We start from the raw sequence: 25,918 nt of genomic DNA, 5'->3' as shown, positions 1-25,918 counted from the left end.
CTGCCTGTTCTCTGTGCTTCCAGGAGAATACTCTGGACCAGAGCTTTGCATGGCTGGGTCCTCTTGTCTTTCAGGTCTCAGCTCAGGTGTCCCTTCCCCTAAGAAACCTAACCTCACCCCCACCCCCTGTCCCTTACTAAATTCCCCACTCCCTGTCACCATTATTCTATAATCTCACCTTGTTTTATTTTCTTCATGGCTCTTTTCACTATTTAGAGTGCTTTTTCATTTTTTTTTGTTTGTCTTTTTTCCTGTACAAAAATGTGTGTTGAATGAGAACAGGGAGAATGTCTATTTTTGCTCAGTGTTGCATCAACAGAACTTAGGACAGTGCTCGGCTGTAGGAAGCATTTAATAAATATTGGCTGGCTGGCTGGCTGGCTGGAGATGGGTGGACGGATGCACAAGTAAAATGCAAACTGGCATGGCCATTTGACATTCTAGAGAATTCCAAAGGACTGAGCTAGGGAGAAGCAGAGGCATGGGCAGTACCCCCTCAGGGGCAGAAGCAGCAGCTGTTTCCCTGCCGGGACAGGGCGGACTCCAAGGGTAAGGTCCAGATTTGAGATATGTCAACAAGACTGAGCATAGATGGGTGTCTGAAATGACAGCCTGGAGCTCTGTTCAAATGAGAAAGACTCGAAGAAGGGGTCGACCTTGGAAGGAGCTGGCAAGATCCAAGATAAGCAGAATGACCAGTAGACAGGTCCAGGCTCCCTCCGAGCCCTGGAGACCTCAGGAGGGGAAACCGGAGTGATGCTTTGGTGCCAGAAACTGGGGACTGGGGGTGTCGACGGCTCCTTTGGAGGGGGCAGGTGGCAGCTGCTGCCGCTGTAACTGCTGCCAGTTTGATTCCCCTCTGAGAGCTTCAGAGCTCTGGGGGTGGTGGCAGAAGGCAGTTTCCACATCCGTCTTGGTGAGCAGGATCCGGCTTTTTAACCCGAAGTCCTGCAATAGCAACTTTAAATCTGAACAAGGTCTCTGGAAGGTAGGACCTTAGAGCATCCAGGTTGGATCCAGGACTGGGTCAGGGCCGCTGGGTTTAATGGTTCTATGCCTCTTTCTTAGAATCTTGGACTATTGTAGCTGGAAGGATTAACTAGTCTAGTGACCTTACTTTTATAAATAAGAAGCAGACTCAGGAAGGGTAAGTTGTTATTGGAGCCTGAAACTCTGATTCCTACGTTAGGCTTTTTGTGCTACACCCGATTTTCCCCGTTCCATGGGACACAAGTTGCTTAGCATGTAAGTAGGTGTCACTCATAAAAAACCATGAGATATTTAATCATCAGATAATAATAATGCAAATGAAAATAGCTAATATTTATTCAGTCCTTTCTGTATTCCAGGCCCTGTTCTCAACGATTTGTACTTATTCGTTCATTTCATTTTTATGAGAAGCACCATGAGGAAGGTATATATTATCAATATTATTCCCATTCCACAGGTACAGAAACTGAGCCAGGGAGATTAGCTTGCCCACGCTCACACAGCTAGTGAGTGGAGGAACGGAAGGTTCGAAGCCTGGCTCTAGACCGCACCTCCACCCCCATTCTTAACCACCAGATATTGTTGCCTATTAAAAGAAGTTTGGTTAAACAAAGTTAGATCTTTTTTTTTTAGCTGCAAGACTTTTCAGGGCCTTTCAAGTATATACAGGGGCAGTGTGACCCTCCTAGTTGAAGAATGTAATAAATGCTTTTAAAACTTGCTATCAGGAAGACTTTTTCTCGGGGCATTTTATGGGATTAATGCTCTCAGAGCACAGATGGGGAGACAGTGTCCTGTCTGATCTTGAAAGATTTGGATGACCGTGACCGAGGCAGAGAGCTCACATTCTCAGTCTTTGTGTCAGCCTTGTTTATCTCCCAGAGAAGTAGTGCTGCGGGCTTAGTGGATTGTCAGAAGGATAGCATCTCTCCCTTTGGTGACTAGGTGGTTCTCCTCCTCGTCTGGGCCACCTTGGTCCAAAGGTACAGCAGGAACAAGATGTGCCTGCGGCCCCTTGTGGTACACACTGACCCTGCCTGGAGGCCCGGCAGGCCCTTGGCTGAGCGTGGCTTTCCCAGTCTGCACGTGCTGCCCCTTCTGTTTCGCTCGGGCCTCATCCAGTCTAAACACAGCGTCGCTAGGTAGTCATGTGGCAAGGGCTCCCATTAATAGATGGGGCCGTCTGGCTCAACTCCGCCTCTCTCCTAACCGATGGCTGGACTCCCACCGAGAGCTCCCGAGGGGAGTCTACCTTGGGAGCTCACACTCAACTGAGAGATTAGGAATGTTCTACGGCCTTGAGCTCCGAGTTCAGGAAGCCCCTTTTGTTCATTCGCGTCCTTACCTCTCACTCCAAGCTCTGCCCACTGCGCCCAGCCATCCAAACTGTGTGGATGGGATTTTCCAGGCCATAGAGCCCCAGAACTGAGGCTTCTTTTTCTTACCCAGGTAAGTTGCTACAACCTACAGTCCTTTAAATGTTTTCACAGACATTATCCTTTTTAAAATCCTCACAACAACCCTCATTTTAAAGGGGCATGGAATTCCGTTGTGGTCCAGTTGTTAAGACTCCATGCTTCCAATGCAGGGGCACAGGTTCAATCCCTGGTTGGGGAACTAAGATCCCGCATGCTGCGCGGCGTGGCCAAAAAAAAAAAAAAAAAAAAAAAAGATTGTTTTATGAAAATAATAATAATAATAAAGGGGTAGAACATAAGTAATGTAGGAAAGATCACATCACTACCAAAACGCAAGGCTGTGTTTCAAACCTAGGTCTTCTGGTTCTGAGTCTATTATGTATTCCATCTCCTGGCAGTTACATCAAAGAAAGTACCAAATGGTCCTCTCTAATTGCCCTGGGTCTTGCGCATCTTAGTTTTACCATATGGCAGCAACAGTATCTCTTTTATTTATTTATTTATTTACTTACTTACTTATTTATTTATCTGTTTATCTATTTATTTATTTTTGCGGTACGCGGGCCTCTCACTGCTGTGACCTCTCCCGTTGCGGAGCACAGGCTCCGGACGCGCAGGCTCAGCGGCCATGGCTCACGGGCCCAGCCACTCCACGGCATGTGGGATCTTCCCAGACTGGGGCACGAACCCATGTCCCCTGCATCGGCAGGCGGGCTGTCAACCACTGTGCCACCAGGGAAGCCCAGTATCTCTTTTATTAATATCATCCTTTAGAGAACCACAGCCTTCAGCCAAGGGAGCAATGTGAGCAGTATGGATCCTGGCAAGTAAGCTGAACTTCATCAGACTATAGTTTTATATATATGCTGTGTGGTTGCATAATGCAGTGAAAATATGTAGAAGAGAAGAAACAAAAGAGCTTTATAGAGCTTATCTATTACCACCTGACAGGCTTAGTCAGGGAAGCTTCCTCAGCTCTTGATGGATTTGAAGTCATAGACTGTTCCACGGGGGAAGGTGAAGCTGATGAAGCGCCTTGACTAAGGGTCACGTATACTTTTCCAGAGCAGGAAATTCTCAGTCATGTTACTTGTGTGTAGTTTGATTTTTTTTAATAGATCTTTATTGGAGTATAATTGCTTCACAATACTGTTGCACAACAGAGCGAATCAGCCATATGCACACACATGTCCCCATATCCCCTCCCTCTTGAGCCTCCCTCCCACCCTCCCTATCCCACCCCTCTAGGTGGTCACAAAGCACAGAGCTGATCTCCCTGTGCTATGCAGCTGCTTCCCACCAGCCAACTATTTTACATTCGGTAGTGTATACATGTCGATGCTACTCTCACTCCGCCCCAGCTTCACCCTCCCACCCCATGTCCTCAAGTCCATTTTCTATGTCTGTCTCTTTATTCCTGCCCTGCAACTAGGTTCATCAGTACCATTTTTTTTTTTTTAGATTCCATATATATGTGCTAGCATACGGTATTTGTTTTTCTTTCTGACTTACTTCACTCTGTATGACAGACTCTAGGTCCTATTGTAAATAGTGCTGCAGTGAACATTTTGGTACACGTCTCTTTTTGAATTATGGTTTTCTCAGGGTATATGCCCAGTAGTGGGATTGCTGGATCATATGGTAGTTCTATTTGTAGTTTTTTAAGGAACATCCATACTGTTCTCCATAGTGTCTGTATCAATTTACATTCCCACCAGCAGTGCAGGAGGGCTCCCTTTTCTCCACACCCTCTCCAGCATTTATTGTTTGTAGATTTTTTGATGAAGGCCATTCTGACTGGTGTGAGGTGATATCCAATTGTAGTTTTGATTTGCATTTCTCTAATAATTAGTGATGTTGAGCATCTTTTCATGTGCTTCTTGGCCATCTGTATGTCTTCCTTGGTGAAATGTCGAGTTAGGTCTTCCACCCATTTATTTTTTTATTTTTTTATTTTTTGTGGTACGCGGGCCTCTCACTGCTGTGGCCTCTCCCATTGCGGAGCACAGGCTCCGGACGCGCGGGCTCAGCGGCCATGGCTCACGGGCCCAGCCGCTCTGTGGCATGTGGGATCTTCCCGGACCGGGACACGAACCCGTGTCACCTGCATCGGCAGGCGGACTCTCAACCACTGTGCCACCAGGGAAGCCCTTCCGCCCATTTTTTAACTGGATTGTTCGTCTTTTTGATATTGAGCTCCATGAGCTGTTTGTATATTTTGGAGATTAATCCTTTGTCTGTTGTTTCATTTGCAAATATTTTCTCCCATTCTGAGGGCTGTCTTTTTGTCTTGTTTATGGTTTCCTTTGCTGTGAAAAAACTTTTAAGTTTAATTAAGTCCCATTTGTTTATTTTGTTTTTATTTCTGTTACTCTAGGAGGTGGATCAAAAAAGGGCTTACTGTGGTTTATGTCAGAGATTTTTCCTGTGTTTTCCTCTAAGAGTTTTAAGGTGTCTGGTCTTACATTTAAGTCTTTAATCCATTTTGAGTTTATTTTTGTGTATGGTGTTAAGGAGTGTTCTAATTTCATTCTTTTACAGGTAACTGTCCAGTTTTTCCAGCACCACTTATTGAAGAGGCTGTCTTTTCTCCATTGTATGTTCTTGCCTCCTTTGTTGTAAATTAGGTGCCCATATGTGCATGAGTTTATCTCTGGGCTTTCTATCCTGTGCCATTGGTCTATATTTCTGTTTTTGTGCAAAATACTAGCAAACAGAATCCAAAAGCACATTAAAAGGATCATACACCATGATCAAGTGGGATTTATCCCAGGGATGCAAGGATTCTTCAATATATGCAAATCAATGTGATACACCATATTAACAAATTGAAGAATAAAAACCATATGATCATCTCAATAGATACAGAAAAAGCTGTTGACAAAATTCAACACCAATTTATGATAAAAACTCTCCAGAAAATGGGCATAGAGGGAACCTACCTCAACATAATTAAGGCCATATATGACAAACCCACAGCAAACATCATTCTCAATGGTGAAAAACTGAAAGCATTTCCACTACGGTCAGGAACAAGACAAGGATGTCCACTCTGGCCACTCTTATTCAACATAGTTTTGGAAGTCCTAGCTACAGCAATCAGAAAAGAAAAAGCAATAAAAGGAATACAAATTGGAAAAGAAGAGGTAAAACTGTCATTGCCGATGACATGATACTATACATAGAAAATCCTAAAGATGCCACCAGAAAACTACTAGAACTAATCAGTGAATTTGGTAAGGTTGCAGGATACAAAATTAATGCACAGAAATCTCTGGCATTCCTATACACTGACAGCGAAAATTCAGAAAGAGAAATTAAGGAAATACTCCCATTTACCATTGCAACAAAAAGAATAAAATACCTAGGAGTAAACCTACCTAAGAAGGTGAAAGACTTGTACTCAGAGAACTATAAAACACTGATGAAAGAAATCAAAGATGATATAAACAGATGGAGAAATATACCATGTTCTTGGATTGGAAGAATCAATGCTGTGAAAGTGACAATAATACCGAAAGCAATCTACAGATTCAACGCAACCCCTGTCAAACTACCAATGGTGTTCTTCACAGAATTAGAACAAAAAATTTTACAATTCGTATGCAGTTTGATTTTAACTATAAGAAACACACTGATATCCAGTGCGTGAAAACCATATTTCCATGACGTGAAAACCATATACGGTGACCCTTGAATAACATGGGTTCGAACTGCACAATTCCACTTATACATGGTATTTTTCGATGGTGAATATCACTGTACTGCGTGGCCTGTGGTGGTTTGAATGTGCCAATGGAAAGGAACCGCGGATGCAGAGGGCCAGCTGTGAGTTACACACAGATTAATCTCCACGTTGTTCAAGGGTCAGCTGTATTCAACTTCTCAATTGTTCAGAAACTAATAATTTTACGGATAATTCTCCCATCCAGCTACTTTTTCACTACCTGTTTTAATATCTGTATCCAAAGAGAAGAAGAAAACAACACATACAAATTTGGCCATTAGTTGGCATATCAGGTGAAAGGCTTTGATTGTATGGAAGTTTGATGTTGTGGTTCCAACTTAAGAACTTTTTTATATGTATATGCAGTCTATATAGGGGCTCCAAGAAATGGGTAGGCAGGGGCCCAGGAACTTTGCAGATGAGGAGCAACAAAGGGGCTACAGAAAGGGAAAGTGAGGATTCTATCTGTACACCATTTTTTTACTGTCTACTTTCAGACGTTACACTACGTAAACGGTCTTGTCTATCATATGCCATGCTCATGTCTAGGTAAATTATAGCCTTTATTATCTTCTAAGGTAACATTTTATTAAATGATTATAAAAAGATAATCTCCTTGATGATAAAAAATTGGGAAACACAGAAAAATGTAAAGGGAGTGAAAATCACTGGGAGTCACCAGGATTGACATTTTAGAGTATTTCTTGTTAGTGTCTCTCGTTCTATATATGTATATATATACACACGCACAGAAATATATTTTGGTATAAAGTTGGCCTCGTTGGAGATGCTGGGACTCAATTACTGGCTGTATTCTGCCTTTTCCTCTGTTTCGTCACTGGCATGAAGACAGTCAGCCTTCCTGAAGACTGTCAAAGGAGGGCTTTATAAACCGGGGTCCTGTTATGAGGTGGGAATAGAGGAGAGGGAGGCTGCGAGCCACTCCAGATGTCCAAGGGTTGCTGCAGGTGGAATTAGGAGGCAGGCAGACCCGCATCAAGATGGGCAGGCGCTTGCTAGATAGAAATTGTCCTGATCCGCACGCACCGTCCAGAGATTCGAGAGCGTGCAGCGTTGTTGCCCTCAGGTCCCAAGGCACGTAGGCCTTCTTTCTTCCCTTCTATAACGCCTTCGACCTCAGTGGGCAGAGATAATCCGGGGTTGAGTGCCACTTGTTATATTTAGGGAATCCAGTCTCGAAGGTAGTGATTACTGCTCTGGCTATTTCCAGTCTCTCTCCTTAAAACAGATTTCTGAGAACTGCCTCAACAATTTGGGTGTGAAAAGGATGTTGCCCTAAGCTTCCTTTCTGCCCCGTGGGGCGTTCTGCGGTTTGGGGAAATAAGCAGGTATCCTTGGATTCATACAGGTCTCTAGCCTGAATTCTCCATCCTCTGTCTCTTCTCGTGTTGGACTCTGCTGTTTGGCCACATTCTAGAGAATACACGGAGAGGCCAGGAAAGAGCCTGGAGGTTTCCCAGAGGGTTAGCGAGCCCAGGAGTCTTCTCGCTGCTACACTGCTTCTTTCAGGAGGCTGCTCCCCTGTCCCAGATTCCCTGCCACATGCGCTGCTCCTCAGAAATGTCTATCCCTTCCAAGGAGTTGGGCTTGTAGGCAAAGCGGGACAGTTCCCAGGCCTTCCATGGCCTTTACTCTGAGGGGCTACCACTTGGTGGGGAGCCTGGTAGGGCTGGGGCACCCTGGCTTCGGCCTTATTAAGAGAAGTAGGAACGAGGCATAGCCCAGAAAGTCAATCATTCTGTCTCTTGTTTTGTTTGCTTGTTTTTAATAAGGCAACTTTTTTCCCCCTGACCTTGAAGGGAAAATACATCCTCATGACAGAAAAATCTGGTATGTTTTTCATTAGCAAAGCAATACTTATTTGCACTTTGAGCCTAAAAGTATAGAGTCTTCAAATCAAACAGGTTCTGTCCTTCACAGCCTGGCGGCGAGAGCAGGCCTGGCAGGGCCTGGGGAGCCTCTGTGTTTGGAGGGCACTCACTGTCTCTGTGCCTCAGACGCAGTAACTCTGAAGTGGGTGAGGGGAGGCCTGGAGGACAGATGGGTTTGGCTGATTCTGCAATGCCAGGATTATGGATGGTTCTGGTTCTTGCATGTCAGCGTCCATAGGAAACTTGTTCAAAATTCAGATTTCTGAGTGAGAGCCCGAGAGATTCTGCTTCAGTAACTCCGGAGGAGAGCCCAGGGATCTGCATTATACAAACACCCCTAAAAAAGTAAATTAATTTTTGGAAAGCAAAAAAAAAACACACACAAAGCATTTCTGAAAAAGGTTTTTGAGAACCAAGGTAAGAAACACTTCAATGAAAATGGAATAAATTCCCACCGAAGTGAGAAATGTAAAGGAAGAAAATCTTTCAGTTATGATGAACACCTAGTCATTAGCTCAAGTAGCTTATTTTCCTCTTTTCTTCACATTTTCTTATTCATCTGCACATCACACAGTCCCTAACAAATGAAGTAAACTGAATTGTTGTCATGCAGTTTGTTTTTTGGGGTTTTTTTTTCCTGTTTTTTTTTTTGCGGTACGCGGGCCTCTCACTGTTGTGGCCTCTCCCGTTGCGGAGCACAGGCTCCAGACGCGCAGGCTCAGCGGCCATGGCTCACAGGCCCAGCCACTCCGCGGCATGTGGGATCTTCCCGGACCAGGGCACGAACCCGCGTCCCCTGCATCGGCAGGCGGACTCCCAACCACTGCGCCACCAGGGAAGCCCACAGTTTGTATTTTTTCTTTTGCTGTTTTTTTGTTTTTTTCTTTTCTTCTACCACGATTTTTCCCTTTCGCACTCAGATGCTTGGTAGAATCCGGGGGTCATTTATCTCTGTAACTCACCTTTGTGCCATTCAGCATGAACTTAGCATCCTCTCTCCCTCAGGGCCGTGCAGCCCTTGTAACCTCTCCTTCTCTTAGCAAGGCTGGTGTCCTAGGACAGTCACTCACCCTGATGTAGGACACTCAAGCTCTAGTCTCAGATCTGCCACCACCTGGGTTTTGTGACCCCACCTAGCCAGGTAACCTCTGTGGGTCCCAGTTTCTTTGTCTGTGCAATGAGGGGGTTGGGTTAAAATCTAAAGTTCCTTTGAAAGTAGATGCACAGAGTCATTTTGTTTGTTCCCTGCTGTTCCGAATGTATTCACCCAGACTGAATAATAGAACGCTATTCCTTAAGGGGACTAAGTCCTTATTTCTTTTGAACATCTTGAAAGTGTTGAACTGAAGGGAAGCATAGATAAAGCCACATAATGTAGGGTTTTTGTTTTTGTTTTTGTTTTGCTCTCCAAGAGAATGGGGTCTCTGTCACAGGATCTTCCTACCAGCCACAAAGAAAGGTCAGGAATGATGGGGTTAGGGTGCTGTCTGGCCCTTGGCTCTTCCCGCCTGAGAGACCCAGCTCACTCTTTCCTGTGGAGGCAGGTGAGGGGAAAACACTGTCAGGTAGGCTGTGTGCCAGAGAAAAGCAAGAGGAGAAACCTGGAATGTTCTCTGCACAGCCTTTGATTTCTCTGCCTCTCTCTTCTCTACCCTCCCTCAGGCTTCTTCTGCTTTCGGTTTCAACGTCTGTTTCTGACTCTGATCCTGGTCCACATTGAAACATTTGTGGCTTAGCAATTTGCCAGTGGTTTTGCATTTGCATGTATTTTACTTGGAAATATGGTTACTCCAAGAAAGGTTTCTAAAATGTGAGACTCTCCCCTTGCCCAGAGCTATTAACAAAGGGACTTGATTCTTTCCCACACTGAGCATGGCTGTGTTTAGCCAAGTGGCTTCCTGGTCTTGCTTCCTTGAAGAGGCAACTAAAGCTACATGTCTGCTTTTAGAAACAAAGTTGCATCAAGATTGAAATGATTGCACTGGCTTCTTCTGGTGTGTTTGAAGGAGATTTTCTGGCTCGAAGGGGAAAGGGCAGCCTGGGAGGGATGCCAGCCTTCAAGGGAATGGCGGATTGGAAGGGACACCGTCCTGAGCCTCTGCTGAGAACGTCTCGTGAGCCCACCCAGGAACCACGGATTGCTCAGCAGAGAGAAGATTTAGAACAGAGGAGGTGTGGAGGACCAGGCCAGGGCAGCTGTGAGGAACAAGAATGGAGTTACTTTATTATCCTTTCGGTCCTCGCTCTCGTAGACCTGACATACGACGTAGTGTGGAAAAGCCCTGGCGTGGAGGTGGGAGACGGATCTGGGTTCTGGTCTTGGCTGCTGTACCTGCAACAGGTACATCTGGGCGCAAGTCACTTGCCTGCCTAGACCCCAGGTTTCTCATCCCTCCCGCTCAGGAATCCACTGATGCTAGTATCAGGAGTTGAAGGATTCACAGAAGTGTGAGAGCTTGTGGATTAAGTTAGTCTAAAGAGGAAAGGCTAGCATGCAGCCTAAGGCTGGCATTCCCCTTAGAGATCAGCACGTTGCTTCCTTCTAGGTTACACGTTGGGAATGAAGGTCCCAGAGTAGCGATGGCGTTGAGACAGCGGGGAGAGTGTTTCTGTAGCTCAGCCTGGGCCTCAGGCAGCGAGCATCAGCAGTTAGCTTGCAGTAACTGAAGGTGGTTTGATAAATCTGTAGCATACAAGAGGATGTCTGGTATGTTTTCGAAGCTGTAATAACAGAACAGACTAAAATGAAGTCAACAATTAGCCAAGTAAAGTTTAAGTACTGGTGCCTTTTCTTGTCTCTTTAGAGCTGATTGATGTTCTTTATAAACAACTACATTTTGTCCCTAGTCCCAATGTTTCTGAGTCTGTTTCTGTTGGTCTTATTGTTTCCTTCTCATTTACCTTCAGCTTGAAACCCATTTGTAAAGGCCATAAACATTTCATATATTGTCCATTTGAACCATCAGCTGCTTTTCAGCACTAAGTCCCCCAAATACACTAATAATTTTAACAGAAATCAGAGCACTGCAAACAGAAGACGTGGCTCTTGGTAGTTTTATTTTAAATAGAGGAGTTAAATCTACTTACTTTATTGTGATTAATACAGTTGGGTGTACGCGTGTGTTTTTTTTCATTGTCACACTTGATCTTTTATTCTTTTTTCCTTATTTCTTATTCCTTGTTGTCTTGATAGGTTTTTCATCCCTTTCTAAAAAATTTCCTCTGCTGGCTTGGAATAGCTTGCAAGTTTCTTGCAATAGCTTGCAGGTTTCTTCTTTCAGTGGTTGCTCTTAGAATGTTTAAATATATAAAGCGTTGTAGTAAAAACAAAATTGTTCAATATCTTTACCTTTTTCAAACAGGCAAGTACCTTACCGTATTTTAACTACCTGTTAAGCACATTCCTTCCCTGTACCCCACATCAGCCACATTGTTATGGTCTACTGTCTTTGTTTCACTTAAAAACAAATAAATTAGTGATTGATTTTAAATATTTTAATATTCATTGCATATATACATATCAGTGTCATACTTTTTGTTTTCTTTCCCGACATTCCGTATCCTTTAGTATTCCTTTCACAGACTGTCTGTCTGAAATGTCTTCATTTTGCTCTTGAATGATGGCTCAGCTAGGTATAGAATTCTGTACCCCTTTTCAGTTTGAAGATCTATCACTCATTGCCTTCTGCCCTCTTGTTCTGTTGATAAGACAGCTATTATAACATTATTTGCTGCTGCTCTGCAGATGGAATCCATCTCTTTTCTCCTACTGGTCTGTAAAAGTCTATCTTTATGCTTGATGTACTCTAGCTTTACAGTGATGCCTTGGTGTGGATTTTTAAAAATGTGTTCTACTTAGTATTCTGAGACTACTCCACCTGAGGACTCCTGTCTTTCACTTACTTCTGGAAAATCACTAGCTATTATATATGAAATCTCCATTATCTCTCCCCCTCCATTTCCTCTGTTGACCTCCTATTAGACTTATATTGGAGTCTTTCAGTCTATTCTACTTATCTCTTAAATGTTCTTTTGTGTGTGTGTATGTGCACGTGTGCACATTTGGGATAAATTCCTCACTGCTAGATTGTCCAGTTCACTCATTCTGGTGTTTATCCCAACTGTTGAGTTTTAGTTCAATGGATATTTTTTTCATTTCCAAGGCATCAAGTTTTTTAAATTGACATATAATTGAATATAATGTTATGTTAGTTTCAGATGTACGGTGTAGTGATTCAATATTTGTATACATTGCGAATGATCACCACAATAAGTCTAGTTAACATCTATCACCAGACACAGTTACAAATTTTTATTCTCGTGACAAAGACTTTTAAGATCCACTCTTAGCAATTTTCAAGTATATAATACAGTATTATGAAACTGTAGTCACCATGCTCAGGACATTTTTTTTTTTTTTTTTTTTGCGGTACGCAGGCCTCTCATTGTTGTGGCCTCTCCCGTTGCGGAGTACAGGCTCTGGACGTGCAGGCTCAGGGGCCATGGCTCACGGGCCCAGCCGCTCCGCGGCATGTGGGATTTTCCCAGACCAGGGCACGAACCCGTGTCCCCTGCATCATCAGATGGACTCTCAACCACTGCACCACCAGGGATGCCCTAACATAATGTTTTGAAGCTTCATTCATGTTGTAGCATGTATCAATGCTTCCTTCCTTTTTATTGCTGAGTAATACTCCATTGTATGGATATATCACATTTTAATTCATCCATTCATCAGTTTATGGATGTTTTGGTTGCTTCTATTTTTTGGCTATTATGAATAATGCTGTTGTGAACAACGGGGTTGCTATTTGGAAAAAGGTAAATTTGATCCATATCTCACACCACACTTAAGAATAAACTCCGAATGGATTAGGGATCTAAATGCAACAAATGAAAACTGATGAAGTTGAATAAGGTCTGTAGTTTACTTAGTAAATATTGTACACATATTAATTTCCTGGTTTGGGTAGTTGTCCTGTGGTTATGGAAGATGTTAATATTAGGGGAAGCTGGTTAGGGGCATATGGGAACACCCTGTACTTTTTTTTGCAACTTTTCTCTGAGTCTAAAATTATTTGAAGATAAAAAAAGTTTGAAAATAATGAGTGGCATACCAAAAAATGAAAAAAAGGTATTCTATGCAAAGTGGAAGGCTAGTCTAAGGCTTATCTTTTGAGCCCTAAGAAAGGGAACATCCTGGTACCATGTAGGGAGGAGAGGTGTTAGAGGGAAGCCAGACTGCATCTGAGGGTTTGGGCCAGGAGGTAGCAGGGATAAAATTTAAGAAGTCCTCACATACCGACAAGGGCTTAGTTTGCAAAATACACAAACAGTTCATACAACTCAATAACAAAAAAACAAGCAACCCAGTCAAAAAGTGGGCAGAAGATCTAAATAGACATGTCTCCAAAGAAGACATATGGCCAATAAGCATATGAAAAGATGCTCAACATCGCTAATTATTAGAGAAATGCAAACCAAAACTACTATGAGGTATCACCTCATACCGGTCAGAATGACCATCATTAAGTAGTCTACAAATAACAAATGCTGGAGAGGGTGTGGAGAAAAGCAAACCCTCATACACTGTTGGTGGGAATGTAAATTGGTATAGCCACTATGGAGAACAATATGGAGATTCCTTAAAAGACTAAAAGTAGAACCACTGTATGATCCAGCAACCCCACTCCAGGTGATATACCTGGACAAAACCATAATTCGAAAATATACATGCACCCCAATGTTCATAGCAGCACTATTTACAATAGCCAAGATATGGAAGCAACCTAAATGTCCATCGACAGATGAATGGATAATGAATATGTGGTACATATATACAATGGAATATCACTGAGCCATTAAAAAGAATGAAATAATGCCATTTGCAGCAACATGGATGGACCTAGAGATTATCATATTAAGTGAAGTAAGGCAGAGAAAGACAAATATCATATATCACTTATATGTGGAATCTAAAATATGATACAAATGAACTTATTTACAAAACAGAAACAGACTCACAGACATAGAAAACAAACTTATGGTTACCAAAGGGGAAAGGGGAGAAGGAGGGATAAATTAGGAGTTTGGAATTAGCAGATACAAACTATTATATATAAAATAGATAAACAACAAGGTCCTACTGTATAGCACAGGGAACTATATTCAATATCATGTAATAAACTATAATGGAAAAGAATATGAAAAAAATATATATATACATATATGTACATAAAGCTGAATCACTTTGCTGTGCACCAGAAACTAACACAACATTGTGAATTAACTGTACTTCCATAAAAAATAAAATATAAAAGAAATTATCACACTGATTATAGTTTACTTTATTACTATAATATGTAACATAACATATAAGACTTCAGGTTGAGGTGGAAAGTTTTGATATATACACAATAATTAATTGTTTTTTGAGTGTGGGCATCATTTATTTAAAAGCTTTTAAGCTTGTTGATGGTATAAATGCACACTTTGAGGGTTGGAAGGATGGATAGAAAATACTGAAGAAGTAAATGTTGGTTATCTTCATCTTAAAGACATCCATGACATAACATTAAGGTTCAAAGTATAGATGGTGGTGTTGAGGAACTGGACTCTTAAGAAAATCAGCAATCTTCTGTTGTTTATTTATAGAAAGCCCTTATCTAGTCCTTTAATTGTAAAAGAAGCTTAGCAAAAATGACATTTTCTCTAAAAGCATTGAAGTGACCCTTTGCCCCTAAAAATCTTAGTTTCATGATGCAACAGACAATTCTAATAGGTCAGTGTTTATTACATTGGATAGAATTAGGGCCCAGGGTATGCAGGACAAACATGGCTATTGAAAAGCCATGCCTAAGAAGTAAGAAAGTTGTTAAGAAAGCGTTCATTGGCTTGTGGGCTAAATGGATATCTTACCTTTACCCAAAGAAAGATTTATTTCTTTAACCTCTGATTTTTATCATGAACTCAATCAGGAACCATACTTGGCATGGTCTTATTATTTTGGTTGCCGTATTGGTTTTTTAGAATCATGTTTGAAATATTACAGAAGAGTTGATTAAATACAGTGTTTGTAGTCATATATTTAAAGTTGGAATAGATTTAGTTACTCAAGCCTTTGTTATAATAGTGTTTCCACAAGAAAATCAAATTCATATTACATCACCTAACTTACAGCTTTTTCCCCCCAAGAAGATAATTTACCATATGTACAAAGACTGCTGCTATTTGGATTCCTTTGGATATCTTTATCCAGTATTCTGTCAGAGGGGAAATTGCTTTATGCATGATCTGAAATAATTGAAATAATTGGAAGTATAATGAGAGCCAACATTTAGAAGCTCCCTTGTGCTTCTTTCTGCTCTGCAAAATAAAATTATCACTGAATGCGTTCATGTTTTAAAATTTAAGCAGACTTGGTCAATGAATCTTGTTTTCTAAATGTGCGGAGGTGATTGTATAAGGTGGTTGGTGTCCCTAAAACAGGTGTTAAAAGATCTTTTTAAGCTTCCCCATACATTTGCAAATTTACTGTGGTGAAGTGGTAATTTGCAGTATAGAGCTGATTACAGAAATCAGGATGTAGTTGAACTGTATTTTTTAAAGTTCAGATTATTTCCTGTTCCTCTGCTTTTTATGATCCATGTAACCTCATTAATAATGTTTTCAGACGTTCATGAGAGATTTGAAGACTTGTTTTGGTTTTTTGTGGTCGATAGCAATTGGCTTAAAAAAGAAAGTCATTCGTATGTGTGGCTCCCAGGATCCAGTTTAGCATCTGACCAAATGTTGCATTCTTTTTCACTTCTTACATGATCCCACTCCATTTCTACATTCAGGTTTACAAGTCACAGTGAAATGGACTGAAAATTCTGAGAAAGGGCTTGGGTAAAGCAAGCTGGGATTTCCTCCTTTAAGCTTCTTAGGAGTCTGGGGGAACAAGTTTTCTGGCTTCTGACCTAGGGAAATAGGGCCAATAAGGAAAGAAATTCCTCAAACATTTCAAGGGTGTTCAAAAGATGCTGGGCAGGCAGAAAATATGATAGCACTCCAGGGACATTTTTGTTACAGTAGATTGATTTATAAAGACAAATATATTCAAATTAAAAGAAAGGTGACTTCGGTGTATTATTCCTTCTTCAAATCATATATTTTATTTTCTAAAGAAGTAGGCTTTGTTTTCAGACATATCTGTGTCACTTAACCTTATTCAAATTTTTGTCCCTACGTAATATATGAGACATCTTGACTTGGTAGGCTGTGAACACAAAACCTAAGCAAATCAACCTGGATGGGGGAAAAACTCATTTTCCTTATCCCCAGCCTTGTGCTGACTTTTATCATGAGTGTCATCACTAGCTGACCCATTTCTCTACATGGAAATATGGAAATTACTTTTCTCCTCCATGATGTGGGCGCCTGCCAATTTTTCCTTTCTAATATATTCTCCTCTAGACATCATTCTGGTATTTTTGATATGTTTTCCTCCAGTCATCCTTCTCTTATCTTACCTACTAACCTGAAAGTTATGTCCGTAAATTGGATCTCTGTGGGAAAAAAAAAAAAAAATCAGCACACTAGCACTGAGGCAGGGTACCGTGGCCCAGCGAGAAGAAACGGGAGTCCATTAAAAAAAAAAAAAAATTCTCTCTAATTTAAAAAGAAATATATAGTGCTTGTTGGAAATTTTAAAATGAAAAAGTCTAAAAAGGAAAAAACAAAGTTTCTGAATCATATCCTTCAGCGTTAGCAATTAAGTGTCTCGCCTTCCGGAGTTTTCTCTGCATACATGCAGGGGAGAACTGCGGTTGGTGGGGGGGGGGGGGGCGGTGATGAAAAGAGAAGGCAGTTGGTTTTACAAAACTAGAATCATACTGTACATAATGTTAAATCCTGCTTTCTTCATTTATGTCATTAATAGTTTCTTATATAATTTAATAAGAATAGCTTATATTTATTGAGTATTTACAATGTGGTATCACTCTTGTAAGCACTTTATACATATTAACTCACTGAATCTTTTCAAGAGTCTCTAATATAAGTACTGTCATTGTCTACCTTTGTCACATGAGCAAACTGAATCACAGAGAGATTTTAAAAGTTCACAAAGTTCGTAAGTGATAGAGACAGGATTCAAACTCAGATCTCACTCCAGAGTCTGTGACTTTTAACAATTATATGCTGTTGTCTTCCATCACTTTGAAACATGATTTGTGATGCCTGTATGATATTCAATCATGAATAGTGTTGATTTTGCTTTTTTCCCTTAATGTTTTATTTTTGGGAAGAGTTTCCCTGTCCATTAATGTGATTTGCAAACATAATATTTAATGACTGCATAATATTCATTTGTATGACTATCTGTATGAAGTCTGAGGCTGTTCCCAGTTTTTAAGATGATAAACAGAGTCCCTATCTGGGCCTGGGCATAAAGCATCTTTGGGACTAGGGTCTCCCTACCACAGCCATAGCAAAGGGCCTTGTTTTAGGAATCTGTGCCAAAGGAAAAGAAGTTGCTTCACAGTTTACATGGACAGGAGATAATCGTAATAAACTGATTTCTGAAATATCGAGAGGAATTTGATCATTCTGAACCACCTCCGAAGGCAGGCAAAACACAAACCTTTTATGGCCTGCGTCCTGACTTCTCCACCATCCTGTTATCCTGGGTAAAAAGGCAGACAGAACAAATGACCAGGAAAGCCAGAATGAAGGCAAAAAAATCCAGCGTTGCTACTCCAGCAGAGTGCAGGCAGCTTCACGACAGAGAGATCTCATCTGTGGAGGACTATCCATGGGGTTGCCCAGCAGTGGGAAGGGCATATCTTGGTCTATACGAATGTGCGGAGCTGAAGCAGAAAGACAAAACTCTTGTCTTTGCTTAGCTACGTGGAAGTGGAGAATCGCAGGCCTGGTAGAGAGGAGTCCTATTTGCTTCTGGGCAGAACTTGGCCTCCTATTTGTTGGAGACACCAGCCTATGAGATGATACCTACCATATTTGCAGAAATAATGGAGAAGAATCTTAAAGTTCTAAGAGTAAAAGCTCAGGTCTAGATCACATCTACGTCTTGGACTGAAGACCCAGAAATTGGATCTTTTTAAAGTGTGGCCAAATGATGTAATGAACATCTGGTCTTCTTGCAGATTCACTACAGGGGCAGCCTCAATGCAAGTAAAGTGCCACTTGTATTTTTGGGAAGGGGATGTCCTTTGGCCCTGGTGGTAATCTTATCAAGGTGTCTGCAAACATCAACGTCCTGAGGGCTGACATGGGAGGAGCTGCCCTGTGTTCAGCCATTGTGACTGCCACAAGCTCAGCTTGCCACTTAATGTAATAGGTCTGGCCCTCTTTGTGAATGTAACCTCAAGCCTAAGCCTTCAAGCCAGGAGATGTCATCAGAGCCAAGAATGGGGAGACCATACAAGTCAATAACATTAATGCTAAGCCAAGGATATTAGCTGACTTTCTCTGTTATGTGTACATCTTCAATCCAAAGTTCATCAGAAATGTTTCGACTGACCTTAACAGGTGCCACAGACATAGCTTGGGGGTCGGGGGCAGGGACAGGTATCACTAGAATTTTTACCAGTTCATACTGGTGGCAGACCAGACTACTTGAGGCCAGCATTGAAATGGAGGACCGTGTCTGGGGGCTGTCTCTATTTGAACGTTTTAGGAGGCAGATTACAGATTGTCAGCTCATTAATAACAGTGGGCAATATAGGTCTGCAGGGTCATGTCCAGCCACAGCATACCTGAATGGGACACATTCTCCATGGGCTCATTTAGACATAGCAGGTGATGACCAGTAAAGACGAGATTCCACGTCTTAGGAAAAGCATGACCAAGAGGCCAACAAGGACTCCAGCAGAGTTCTTAGGTTCAGTCAAGACAAGGGGAAGGTTTAATTTAAATACGAGGAAATTTCTACATTCTACCTTAAATTGAACAGCTGAACTTCAAAACATTTTTAAATGGATGAAAAATTTTTAAAGGAAACACGTGATGGCATTTTTTAAAACAGAATAAAATGAAATATGTGTGCCTTTTAAAAAGTTTATGCAAAGATTCAGCAATTTTAAAAATAAAGCTAGTATCCTGCTGGGCAAGGATTTTTTTTAACATATTCTATAAATGGTAATAAATTGTTTACAAGTTGCCTGATCACTTTTTAGATCATATAATTGTATTGAGAGGCAAAATACATGTTCAAAATATGTTTTGAATCTGTGATACTAGAGACTGTAAACAAACTAAAGTTACTCAGCAGTTTTCAGAAACAATAAATTCAGCTTTTGTACAAAAAAATAATTATACTATAGAAACAATTCTTGCCCATAAGGCTTGGCTGAATCTCTAATCATTTCTGAAGTCAAAGGGTTATGAATATTTTTAATATTTTTTGTTTTGAGACGTTTTGCCAAATCACTCTCCAGAAAGTTCAAATCAATTTACTTTTCCACCAAAATGTACTGTTTTATCAATTAGTAGTCATAAGCTATGCAAGAAAAAGGCTGTACCTTTTTTTGCTTTTATTACTGTACATCTTGTCAAGTACAGTGTCTCAGTGTACAGTTAGAGGCTCAGTAACTGTTTTGAATAAAGAGAGAAATGTGTTTAATGATGGCTGTTTGGGGACTTTTTTTTTTTTTTTATGTCTTTATTGGAGTATAACTGCCTTACAATGGTGTGTTAGTTTCTTTTAAGTATGTTTTTCCCCCCTTCTGGCTTTTCTTTATATGCTGTTTTTGCATATGCATGTTTCTACTTAAGAAAGAAATTAGCCTCTTTTCACTGCTTTACCTACTGTGAATTACCAGGTATGCAGGGAAGGTGTAATTAGCCTACAAAGAACATTACAAAGCTTAATTTCTGTTTTTACATTTGAGTCCAGGCTTTGGCTGCCCACAATTTTTTTCTACATCTCCTCTGTTAATATGGTGAATTACCTGAAATTTTCAAACGTTAAACTTACTCTTGAGTTACTCTCAGTTTGGTCATGATCTGTAGTTTCCTCATCTTTTGTTTAGGATCTGCATTTATATTCAGAGTTGAGACAAGCTTGTACTTTTCTTCGTTTATACTGTCTTTGCCGGGGTTTTTGTGTCAAGGTTTTGATAGGCCCTTAAAACGACTTGGAGAGAGAGTTTCTTCTTTTTCTGTTTCTGGAAGACTTTATAATAAGATTGAAATTACCTGTTTGGTAAAACATTTGTAAAACTGGACCTGGTGTTTTCCAAGTCAGAAAAAATGTTTAACTGCTGACTCAGCAGAAGTAAAGGTTTAGGATGATTCAGGCTTTCTATTTCTTCTTTAATCACTTTCAGTAATTTATATTCTCGAGATTTGATTGTTTCATCTACATTTTCAGAATTTTGGTGAAAGTTGTTCAGAATATACCTTTTATGCCTGCTACAACTATTATTTAGTTGTTTTTTAAAATTAATTAATTAATTTATTTTGGCTGCGTTGGTCTTCGTTGCTGCGCGTGGGCTTTCTCTAGTTGCAGTGAGCGGGGGCTACTCTTTGTTGTGGTGCGTGGGCTTCTCATTGCGGTGGCTTCTCTTGTTGCTGAGCACGGGCTCTAGGCACGTGGGCTCAGTAGTTGTGGCTCACGGGCTCTAGAGCACAGGCTCAGTAGTTGTGGTGCACAGGCTTAGTTGCCTCGCGGCATGTGTGATCTTCCCAGACCAGGGCTCGAACCCGTCTGCCTGTATTGGCAGGTGGATTCTTAACCACTGCGCCACCAGGGAAGCCCTATTATTTAGTCTTAATCACTAATCTTTCTTCAGCGATGTCCCATCTCATGTTTTGCCTTATCCGTTAAATTTCTGATGTCAATTTTTATCTTTTGCATTTCCAGAAATGCTGTTTGTTTCTTTTTCAGATCTTCCCAAAGTTTTGAAAGTCTCATGTTCCCTAGGCATACTTTTGGTACTTCTTTTATTTCTTTAAACATACTTATTATTTGTTCTTCCATGCTTAAAATCCCTACAGCCTTGTGGGTCTGGCTCTGCACCTTGTTTCTGCTCAGCTGCTCACGTACTGGGTAAACTGTACCGGCAAGCTCGCTCTCCTTGGAACTTTATCTGTGGGAGTTCTTTGAGGCCTGGGTGGAAAGTATGCTCCTGCAGAGAGGATTATTTGGAGGCCCCGTAAACAGGGTGAATTCTAATCCCAAACAGGGTGAATTCTAATGCTCTAGCATGGACCTGTGATCAGAATTTCTCAGGGGTGCCTTTCCCCCACCCCCCATGCCAGACTCTGAGTCAAGGCCGAGGCAGGCAAGTAGCCTCACCCACAGTCTGCCTCTAGAACGTGGATATTTTTCCCCAGTTTGTTCACTGTGGGGTGGGGCAGGAATCTCCGGGGTCTCTGATCCAACCTTCTATTTTTCAGGGCCCCAGGCTTGTCCTCGGACCCCCAAAATTCCACAGGTTAAAGCTCACACTCTCGTCGAGACCTTCAAGGATAGGCAGAGGCCTCTGGGAAACTCTTTCTTCCGCCCTGGCTTACCAAGAGGTGCAGGATTCTTTTCCCACCGGAGGGTTCAATTATCCTCCTGACAATTTAGCTGTGGGCTTTAAAGATTTAAAAAATATTTATTCAGCATTTTTAGTCTTTTATATTGAGAGGGCTTCTTCTGACATCAAGTCTACCATATTGGAAGAAATGGGAGTTAGATCTTTTGTTTTCCTAAAAGACAAATAAATCTTTTAAAGTTTTAAATCCTATGTAGTAACTTCTTGAGAAGTTACACTCATAGGTCAACCTAATTTTCTAGATCACAGCCAAAAGCAGGGAAATATGTTAAAAGTAGCAGTAGCTACCATTTTGAGTCTTTTAAGAATGCAAAGGACTCCGTGCTAAGTGCTTTACAGGGTTGACCTCATTTAATCCACCATCACCGTTCTGTGAGGGAAGTACTGTCATTCACATGGTAAAGAGGACACCTATGCTTAGAGGTTCCCGTGACTTGCCTGAGACCACAGAACTAATAGGTAATTCATAATATTGACTTTGGATCATCAGGAAAAGGTTAAATTGTGCCTGATGAAATCTTTTTAGGCTTGGTGCATTGCTGTTTTTAAGGGCAGCAAAATGTGTAATATATCTTAAATTTTCATTTAAATTGTGTTGTTGCAGATCAGCATGCTGTTACCATACTAAAAAGAGCATATCAAAGGATTACTGAAGGCAATTTACCTTGCCTTCTTTTTTTTTTTTTTTTAAGAAGATGTTGGGGGTAGGAGTTTATTAATTTATTTATTTATTTTTGCTGTGTTGGGTCTTCGTTTCTGTGCGAGGGTTTTCTCTAGTTGTGGCAAGCGGGGGCCACTCTTCATCGCGGTGCGCGGGCCTCTCACTCTCGCGGCCTCTCTTGTTGCGGAGCACAGGCTCCAGACGCGCAGGCTCAGTAGTTGTGGCTCACGGGCCTAGTTGCTCCGGGGCACGTAGGATCCTCCCAGACCAGGGCTCGAACCCATGTCCCCTGCATTAGCAGGCAGATTCTCAGCCACTGCACCACCAGGGAAGCCCCTACCTTGCCTTCTTTACTACTTTGCCTCCTCTGAGAAAAATTACTCTTAGAATTCCTCCTAAGGATTTTCTGGATATCAAATCCCAAAATGCATCTGTCAGCCTGGATGAGAAGGGAAACTTTGGCGAAAGACTTCAGAGATTAATTGCTAGACTCGGACCCCCTTTGTTCCATAATTCATCCCAAAACACTTCTCTCCCATGACTCCAGCCAACTGTGTGGTATTTGGTTCTAGTGTTAATGTATAGTAGTTCTCTCTGTGAATATGTCTTTTAAAAATTTATATACTTTTTTTTTTAGCAGTTGAGCCCTAATGTTAGGAATCAGACTTGGAAAATGAGACTTTTCTTAGTGATTTCATATGGTGATGTTTGAAGTACTGTTTTCTCAGATAGTGAATGTTTATAGTGAACTTTTGTGTGTGAGATGTTGCTTCCTGTTTGCCATTTTGGGGATAGACGTTGAAACTACAATGTCCGCTTGTTTTTCTCAGGCAAGTTTTCTCTCTCCTAAAGTCATCAGTCGACTGATTCTCTTACAAGTAACCAGTCTTTATCAGTCCAAGAAAATCAAGGAAAAAGATTCCTGGCAAGACACTCTGCCCAAATCCAGAAGAATGGTTTCCCTGGGGTTTTGACTCCCCCTGTGCCAGGCTAGTCACTGAGACCCATACTGCTGCTTCTGGGACCTCCGCTAAGGACCTTGACCTTAGAATCATCTGCCCTCCTGGATCCTGACACTCGTACAGCCAGGAACTATATGAAGAGCAGGAGTCGCCACCACTTTGGAACTTAACCCACCCCTCCCCTGACTTGCATCTTAAGAATTCTACTTTCTGCTTGTGGGGCTGCCCACTCCCCTGGCCTCTGGAAGCGCTAGCCTCAAGGGGGAGTAAGGAAGGTCCAGAGTCATGCTCACTAGGGTCTTTCTGCTCTTTCTATGCATAAGGGAATTCGAGGAGAGTGAAAACTCTCTTATAATTCTTTCATGAATGAATCCATAGCAGCAAAGAAGACAGTGCACTGGTTTGTATCTCGTTATACCCAACCTTGTGCTTCCGTGGAACTTCAGCTAAGCTAAACTAGGAATCTGTTCTGGAAAATGCTTTGGTCTTCTTTTGAACTTTTTCATCAAATAAACTCAGGTGCGTTTCTTAATACCTGATACCATCATTTTCTCATGTGTAAAGTGACTTTTAAAAACCTTGTAACCATAGCAGTTCAGTCATGCATATAAACAGCAGAAAAAGTTTGGATTTGTGAAGGGTTTGTTGTTGCCTTAAGGATGGTACAGTAAAAGCCTTTAAGGTATATTAATGTGAGGACTAGAAAATCATTACATACTTAGTTATCAGTAAAATTTCTGCAGAAATGTCTGAATATGAGCTTTGCTATATTTCATAATTAAAGAAGATATCAAATACTATGTATTTAAGACACAGAATCTCGGAAATGATAGGACTTAGGGAGTCGAGATGCATTTTTAAGCATGGGCTTAGAAATCAGACAGGCGTGGTGTGAAAGTTCAACCCCTCCACATGCTGACTATAGGACCCCTCTTAGCCTCTGTCTCTTCATCTATATATTAATAGTATTACTTCATGGATATTGTAACTATAAAGTCAATGAGTATATGAGAAGTACTTGGAAACAAATAAATGGTTGTTACTTTTATCCCTGTGACTATTCCCTCTGTTTCTAATTCTACACATCGACTTCTGTGACTCTTGGAGACGCGGCCCCTTATCTCCCAGCCCAGTGCTCTGTTGTCTGTACCCCTCTGGTTCAACAAGCCGTGTTATAAACCTGATATGAGGTACTGTAAAAGATCCCAAAGAAGACAATAAGATTCACTCCTGCGTTTTCACCACTTCCTGCTCTGGCTGTTGTCACTTAGTATGACAGCCGCTTAAAGGTACTTCCAAGGTTTCCAGTGAGATGATAAATTCCTTGAAAACAGGAACATCATCTTATACTTGTATAATATAATTCACAATGCCCGGAACATTGCTTTGTGTCTGCGCAGCTATTCAATGAGAGAATAGCTTTAAAAATTCTAATTCTAAGGGAGGGGCCATATGGAGTAGTAGACATGGTTAGACTTGGGGAGAATGGGAGAGAGAGAGTGAACCAGCTGATTGCTAAGTACCCTTCCAACCCCAGGCTCCGCCAACCTTCATCAACACATGAAGTCAGGGGGTAAAACCAGAAGAAGAGAAACATCAAACCTCAAATATAAAAACATCTTCTGAGCGGTCAATTTTCAGTATGATACTTATTTTTGAAGTCATATGTTTGTACTCGAATATCGTAGAAACTCACACAGGCCCAGACCGTGATCCTGATGTTTATAACTGAATCTTTAAGAGTGATTGCTTGCCAAAATATTCCTGCTAGCTGCTGCTAATGTTATAACTATTTTTTTGTGATCTCCTGTAATCTGCTTTTGCCGTATTATAGCTTAAGATTAATGCAATACAAACAACATTATTTAGACTTGTGTCTTAGGGGCATGAAGTTCTAATTTGGGGTGAAAATGACCAAATATATTGCTTTCTAAACATTATTGCTTTTTACTAGTTCTCATTTTTCCCCATCCATAATTCAAGTTAATGAACATTCTATAAAACTTAAAACTTCTTGTTTGTAAATATATGCCCTCAACTCTTTATTGTCTGAGAAAAATGGAGGGGAGAGCATTTCTCTGGTGATAAAAAAAGAAAAAGGTGGACAGTCCCTCAGGGATTCTGATACATCTATAGCAGCACCTAGGCCTTTGGGACGAAGATCAGCCTGTGAGATGCCAGGGAAACAGAAAAAGTAATTTCCATTATCCTCTCAGAATGAGAAAGGGTAGACTCAGGCTCTTTTTTTCTAGCCACTTCCAATGCCTGGCCCTTATTTTCTTGCCACCAGCAGGAACTCATGAAGATGTTGAGAAGGCAAGAGGTATCTATCATCTTGATGGTTAAACACGAGAGTAAAAGAACAGCAACAGAGACAGTCAGGAGAAGGGGCGCTCTTGGCAGAATGCTGTAAATTATTATGGACAGGAACTCACACCTTCGCTGAGATTTTATAGGCGTGCTGTAACAGTGGTTTTCAGTCTTCCTACTCCCAGCAGCAGAAGACTTTCTTTCAGCAAACTGAGCAGAACATAAATTTCAAAAGAAGGTAGGAGGTAAAGCCACACTGCTTGATGCCAAGGTGGACAGCGGAGCCTGCTCTGACAGCCAGCTTCTCCCTACCCCGCCCGCAGCCCCCAGGTCTGCCCTGGAAGCACCCTACCTGCAGAGCGTGGAAACACTGGGCTCACCACTCTCTTCTGTGCCCAGTCCACTCGCTTA

At 41.4% G+C, this 25,918-nt stretch overlaps 1 protein-coding gene across 4 annotated transcripts in view; it reads left to right on the top strand.

Moving 5' to 3' along the window:
- UBE3D (ubiquitin protein ligase E3D) overlaps positions 1-25,918 on the top strand; it is a 221,342-nt gene that overhangs the window by 96,640 nt on the left and 98,784 nt on the right. Inside the window, exon 10 of one of the 4 annotated variants that reach the window (XM_082633293.1) lies at positions 4,950-6,704. The exons of the other annotated variants lie outside the window; for them this stretch is intronic. Within the exon in view, the coding sequence (XP_082489419.1) occupies positions 4,950-5,030 (81 nt within the window). The 3' untranslated portion in view covers positions 5,031-6,704. Of the gene's footprint in view, positions 1-4,949; positions 6,705-25,918 lie in introns of those variants that run through there. 4 annotated transcript variants of the gene reach the window in all.

Source organism: Mesoplodon mirus, assembly GCF_964341445.2.
Source record: "Mesoplodon mirus genome assembly, chromosome: 10".
NCBI lineage: Eukaryota > Metazoa > Chordata > Mammalia > Artiodactyla > Ziphiidae > Mesoplodon > Mesoplodon mirus.
The sequence above is the reverse complement of the archived record's forward strand: the minus strand, read 5'-3'. Positions and strand labels throughout refer to the sequence as shown.